The sequence below is a fragment of the Perna viridis genome, chromosome 11 (genome assembly GCF_037379345.1).
Source record: "Perna viridis isolate PV_CMFRI_1.1 ecotype Kerala chromosome 11, ASM3737934v1, whole genome shotgun sequence".
NCBI classification, from domain to species: domain Eukaryota; kingdom Metazoa; phylum Mollusca; class Bivalvia; order Mytilida; family Mytilidae; genus Perna; species Perna viridis.
The window spans coordinates 29,521,076-29,528,296 of record NC_142455.1 but is presented as its reverse complement, the minus strand read 5'-3'; the positions used below and the strand labels follow the sequence as shown (position 1 = coordinate 29,528,296).

Sequence of the window (7,221 nt, the reverse complement as noted above, 5' to 3'; positions counted from 1 at the left end):
AATCGAATATAAATGTCGTACTCATGTTAAAATGAGTACAAATGTACCCCTCCACGAATTATTTCTTAAATAAAGGTTACATTATTGATATCAATAAATTGTCATTTATTGATATCAATAAATATAACAAATTTATTCACAAATTATTAAATAAATATTGATATCAACAAATGATTTATCAACACGTTGATAAATATTTATCCACATGTTAATAACTTATATTATCAATATCAATAAATTGTACGATTTATCAGTACGTCAATAAATATTTCTTAACATGTTTTAAATCGTTAGTGTAAGCATATTTTATTTAGAAATTCAAACAATAGTATAATAATATAAATACAATGTAAGCAAAGGATTCGGAAACAAGCTTTAAGCTTTTATAAATCCGTTTCCTAGGTAAATAAATGACAAATTTGTATAAATAGTGCATGCTCGTACTCTAATAATATTTACGAACAATGAAATAAAATATGATGAAAACTTAGATTTTTTGTATACAATATGACATTGAAAATGAAGATGAAAAAGAGAGGGAAAATAACTTGCTGTGCAAAAGTACAGTGAATGTTAGTTTTAAGATATACGAAACAGTCAAGTAAATCTCTTACTTTTGATAATATACAACTGAGTGGAGTTAAAAATGACAATGTTTTGATCATCATTCAGTTGGTTAGATCCAAAGATTAGAAGATTTGTATTGATTTCAACAGAGATTTCAGCTAGCGAGACTAGAAGTTCAGTTCTTAGATTTCGATATTTTGGACAGTGGAATAAAAAGTGATTAGTGGTTTCAATTTCGCCACAAGTACAAGTAGGTGAATTGACAAGATTTAAAAAAAAAACTAAACGGGAATTAAGGGCGCTAGAATTCAATCGCAGTCGTGAATGTAATATTTTCCTAACCTTGTACCGGTATAATAGTAAGCTGGTAATTTGTCATTTTGACTACGGATTAAGCGCTTAAAGATTGCAGTAGAATCTACTGTCTTGACATTTATATCTAATTCGTTCCACAGTTTTACTGTTGAAGGTGAAAAATAGTCTGCGTACTATTATTACTATTTGAGTTTTCTATTATCACATGTCTTTATGTCATGCATTTTTATATTTCATGCATCTTGAATTTCATTTATTGAATTGAGTTATGCTGCTATGTACATTTTACATTGATTGTTATGGGTATTATTCATTGTTGATAATCTAAACTGAAGGTTATATTGAGCAAAATGTCCAACGCAGATGAATCCGAAAATGTTGTTCGTAGGTCTGCTCGTGAGCGAAAGCCATCAAGTAAAGGACTATGGTGGCAACTTGATACTTTAGATAAAAACTTTAAAAAAACGTTGTCTGCTTGGAAAGCTTGCTGCAACAAATTAGAAATCTTACTTAGCGACAGTAAAGATTGTGTTATGATTAGAAGTCAGCGGGATAATTTAGCCGAGCACTCAGATCATTTCGTTAGCGTCTATAAACAATTATCCAGATTTTAGCAATCCGGCGAGCATGTCGAATTAGGACGAGATATGGAAGAAGACATTAATAAACGGTACGAAACGTTCGAATCTCACCATTGCGATATTATGAAACGGATTTCGTTACGTTTAAAGGAGCTAGAAGATGATCGTTCGGAAGCATCGTCAGGAACGACGCGTAGGTCATCTCGAGTCGGATCAGGGAAATCCTCACATTATTCACGTCATTCCATAAGATCCGAAACGGCCTCTAAGGCAATCGAACTCAAAACGAAACTTAAGTATCTAGACGCAGATGCGAGTGCGAAATTACAGTTAGATAAGATTCGGACAATGAGAGACCTAGACATCGCCGAGGCGAAGCTAGAAATTATCGACGGAACAGAAGATCTCGCGTCCGAGTTAGACAATGCTACGAAATCGTTGCCTAAAGCCGATGTTTTAGGACCATTTCTGGAGAGTGCTGTTAAATTCAAGGAAGCGCCTAACGCCACAGATAGTTCCTCGGATCGAATGCAAGATGATCCACGCTCTAGCGAGTTCGAATGTGTATCGCGAACAACCGTGCAATCAGCTACGAAAATTGCAAATGTGTCATTCAATCAGCTTCCGGAAATGACTTTCAACCGAGAATCGTTTGACGCGACTTCCAACTCTGCTTCATTGAATCCGAATGTTAGTGAATTCATACCACAGCGATCGCGTTCCACGAGTATTTCTCTACGAGACGACCGAATGAATAAACCGACAATTGATAGTCACGTTCCGTGCGACAATTCAGTGTCAAGCAATAGAATACGTTTTGAAGTCGACAATCGTGATACGTCTTCCCCTACGATAAACGATCTAGCCAAATCGTTCGCCGATCAAGTGAATTTAAGCCGTCTTCCACCGCCGGAACCGACCGTATTTGATGGAGATCCATTGAAATATCCAAGTTGGAAATCGGCGTTTTAGATATTGATAGATCAAAAACAAATTCCATCTTCGGAACGCTTACACTATTTGAGAAAATACTTAGGAGAACAAGTTCGCGATGTCATTGAAAACTTCTTTCTACTGCCTACCGATAATGCGTATACAGAGGCAAAGGACCTTCTTGATCAGAGATATGGCGATTCGTTTGTTATCGGAAACGCTTTCCGTGATAAATTAGAAAAGTGGCCTAGAATTGTACCGAGAGACTCTAAAGCATTATTAAAATTTTCGGACTTTCTTAAGCAGTGCGAAATTGCGATGGAAAGCATTGGAACATTAAGTATTCTGAACGATGATCGCGAGAACCGAAAATTGCTAACAAAGTTACCAGATTGGTTAGTCACTCGTTGGAGTAAAATCGTCGTCCAATATAAGGAAGAATACAGACAATTTCCGCCGTTTAAAAACTTTGTCGAGTTCATATCGCAAGAAGCTAAGATCGCGAGTGATCCCGTCAAATCCTTACAATCAGTGAAAGGAGACTTCATTCCGAGTCATATCAACAACAACGGCGACCGACATAGAGCACCGGAAAGACGTCATGAACGACAACCCAACACTAGAACGTTTCAAGGACGTGCTTTGTTGACCGACACTTCCGATAAAAGCACAACGGACATGTCTCGAACGGCTTCGAAACTAAAAGAGAAAGTAAAATGTTTGTATTGCGATCGGTGGAATCACGATCTCGATGCTTGTAGAACATTTCGTGCAAAGGCGATTGAGACTAGGAAAGACTTTGCAAAGAACAATCAACTTTGTTTTGGATGCTTAGGATCTGCTCACGTTCCGAAGCGATGCACGCAACGTAAAATACGTGAAATTTGCGAAAAGCGCCACCATACGTCTTTACACGGAGATTTGATCAAACATACCGCCATGAATTCGAATGCGTCGTCGGGTAATTCATCAGTTGATAATGTAACCACGAAACCCGAATCGTTTCAGTCTGGAACAGTACATATGAGTAGTATCGAATCAAGTGCTAAAAGTTCGATTATAATTCCCGTATACGTCTCTCATTTAGACTTTCCGAATGATGAAGTACTTGTTTATGCCTTACTTGACACTCAATCAGATACAACTTTTATTCTCAGCGAAACTTGCAATAAATTAGGTCTTACCGGAACGGAAGTGAAATTGTCGTTATCTACGATGTTTGCGGAAAACAAGGTTGTAGATAGTCGCAAAGTGAAAGGACTAGTTGTGCGAGGATATGGTAGTTCACTGCGGATTCCTCTACCGACGGCGTTTACGCGAGATATAATGCCTGCGAATAGATCACACATACCAACTCCCGAAATGGCTAGAAATTGGCACCACTTACACGGTATTGCGGACGAATTATTACCGTTACAGAACTGCGATATAGGGTTACTTATAGGATATAACTGTTCACATGCGCTTATCCCAAGAGAAGTAATACCTGGACAAAGGATGGTCCGTATGGTCAAAGGACTGACCTAGAATGGGACATCGTTGGATGTGTTAACTCGACTACAAATGACGAAGATCAGTTAGATACGATTGGACACTCACAGAGTGCAGACGTTCGAAGTACCGGAGGAATTATCCGACACCAACGAATGTTTTAAAGTGTCAATACGATCAAAGGTAAAGGAGGTTATCAATCCTTCCGATTTGAACCGACTATTCGAAACGGATTTTGTTTAGCATGGGGACTGCACTAGACCGATCTCACACGACGACAGGAAGTTTCTTACAACATTGCAAGAAGAAATTCATGTAATCGATTCGCACTACGAAATGCCGTTACCGTTTAAAAACGGCCCGCCGAATTTACCGAACAACATATGTATAGCAACACAAAGACTAGCGTATTTGAAGAAAAGATTCCGTAACGATGCAACGTACGCCGATCTTTACCAGGATTTTATGAACAATATAATTCGAAATGGTTTCGTGGAAAGAGTTCCAGAAAACGAACGAAGTCAGAATAATGGTCAACAATGGTTCATTCCACATCAAGGAATTTATCACCCTCGAAAAGCTGGTAAACTGCGAGTACTGTTCGATTGTAGTGCTAGATTCATGGGACAGTCATTGAACGATCATCTGCTTCAGGGTTCCGACCTTACGAATTCTCTTATCGGGGTCTTGAGTCGATCTCGTAAAGACTCTATCGCAATAGTTTGTGACATAGAACAAATATTCCATCAATTTAAGGTCAATGTTGAACATCGAAACTACCTGAAATTTCTTTGGTTCGAAAACGGAGATATCACTCGTGACCCAGTGGAATGTCGGATGAGTGTTCATCTATTCGGTGCGATATCATCGCCCGGATGTGCAAACTTTGGGCTGAAACAACTGGCCAATAATTACGAAGCGGATTTCGGACCAGAAGTAGCGAACTTCATTAGACGTGATTTCTACGTCGACGACGGATTAAAATCCCTCCCGAGTGCCGCAGAAGCAATAAGGCTTATCAAACGAACAATTGAAATGTGTAGTAACAGGGGCATTAGACTGCATAAGTTATTGTCGAAGTATTATCTCAAATGCCGGAAAAGGACTGCGCTAAGGAGTTGAATTTGAACCTTTCGTATGAAACGTTGCCGACGACAAAGACTCTAGGAATTCAGTGGTGTATCGAGAATGACGCTTTTCAATTTAGAATATCGCTTAATACCAAACCATCGACACGTCGTGGCATGTTATCGATGCTTAGTTCAGTGTATGATCCCTTAGGCGTCATCTCGCCAGTTATACTCGTCGCCAAGCAAATGCTTCAGGAAATGTGCAAGGATCAGGTCGATTGGGATATTGCGTTACCGGAAAGCGTCGAAATGAAATGGGAAAAGTGAAACGAGATTTGCTAAATCTGGAATCCTTAAACATTGATCGATGCCTTAAACCCGTCGGTTTTGGAGAAGTAAAGGCACTAGAACTTCACCTGTTTTCTGTTGCGAGTTCAACATGCTATGGACTGTTTTCCTACGTAAGATTTGTTAACATTCACCAACAAGTTCATTGTGCATTAGTTATGGGAATATCTCGTGTTGTTCCGTTAAAAGCCATTACTATACCTAGACTAGAACTCACTGCGGCCTTGACATCAGTGAAAATTTGTAGTCTACTCCACAAAGAGCTTGACTATGCGAATGTTTCTCATTACTTTTAGACCGACAGTAACGTAGTGCTTGGGTATATCGCAAATGACTCTAAACGCTTTCATGTCTTTGTTGCGAACAGAGTGCAACAGATTCGAAATATAACAGACCCTTCTCAGTGGAACTATGTAACATCACGTGACAACCCAGCTGATATTGCGTCTCGCGGAGCATCGCCTATAGAATTAGAACAGTCGAAATGGTTTTCGGGACCAGAGTTCTTATGGAAGACGGATATAGAATTTGGAAAGAACAATACCCTTACTTCAGACATTTTATTACACGATCCGGAAGTTAAGAAGGTCAAAGCATTTTCTACCAATACACCCTCGAAGGATAATTTTAGTTCTATTCTTCAGCGTTTAGAATATTTTTCGAGTTGGAGCCGAGCCAAACGTTGTATTGCAATTTGTTTAAATCTGAAAGACAAATTGTTAGTGAAACGTCCGAAAGTTGCATGTAGTGTGATAAATGTGAATGACTTACAACGAGCGGAGATTGAAATTGTAAAACAAATTCAAAGAATTGCTTTCAAAGACGAAATTCAGACATTGCGATCCTTGCGTTCAAATTGAGAGCTTAGTGAGAAGGATTCTGCTAGGGTGCGAAACGGTGTTATGAAAGTAATGTCATCATTGTATAGACTTGACCCATTCGTAGACTCAGAAGGAATAATACGCGTTGGTGGTCGTATACAACGCGCAGATCTCAGTTCAAACTTGAGGCATTCAATTATCCTACCTAAACGTTCTCATATCACAGACCTTATCGTTCGCCATCACCACGAACAATCATAACACCAAGGACGTGGAATTACTACAAACATAATTCGATCTCATGGCTTTTGGATTCTTGGATGTAGTTCTGTCGTATCGTCTCTTCTGTCTAAGTGTGTAATGTGCCGAAAACTGCGAGGTCAGACACAAATACAGAAAATGGCAGATTTGCCTTCCGATCGACTCGAGGACGTACCGCCATTCACCTATTGAGGAGTTGACCTTTTCGGTCCTTGGCATATCAAAGAAACTCGAGAGGTGCTGAAGCGCTACGGAGTATTATTCACATGTTTAGCGTCACGCGCTATCCACCTAGAGACCGCCAACTCTTTAGACACTTCCTCCTTCATAAACGCTTTGCGAAGGTTCATTTCATTGCGCGGACCTGTGCGACATATCAGATGCGATCGAGGAACGAACTTCATTGGTTCTGAAACAGAATTTAGAAATTCCCTATCAGAATTAGACTTTGATCAAATACGTCAGTATCTTGTTTGCGGAAATTGTGATTTCGTAGAATTCAAAATGAAAGTTCCGTCGGCTAGCCACATGGACGGAATCTGGGAGAGACAAATACGTACAGTGCGAAATATTCTCTCTACACTCTTAGCAAAGCTTGGAACACAGTTAGACGACGAATCTCTGAGAACTTTAATGGCCGAAACTGCAACTATTTTTGTGTGAATAGCCGTCCACTTACCGTAGAACATTTGAACGATCCACTCTCTTTGGAACCCCTGACACCGAACCATATACTGACAATGAAAACGAACATTGTATTGCCTCCACCGGGTGAATTCATGAGAGACGATATTTATTCTAAAAAGAGGTGGAGACGAGTTCAATTCATAGCAA

General features: G+C 39.4%; 1 protein-coding gene across 1 annotated transcript; it reads left to right on the top strand.

Moving 5' to 3' along the window:
- Positions 1-4,223: 4,223 nt before the first annotated feature.
- On the top strand, positions 4,224-5,009 carry LOC148603647 (uncharacterized). The gene has a single exon (XM_088551459.1). It carries the CDS (start codon positions 4,224-4,226, stop codon positions 5,007-5,009), a length of 786 nt encoding a protein of 261 aa, XP_088407585.1.
- Positions 5,010-7,221: the final 2,212 nt, after the last annotated feature.

Coding starts and splice junctions, on each gene's coding strand:
- LOC148603647 (XM_088551459.1), top strand. CDS start 4,224: ATGCCGTTACCGTTTAAAAACGGCCCGCCGAATTTACCGAACAACATA.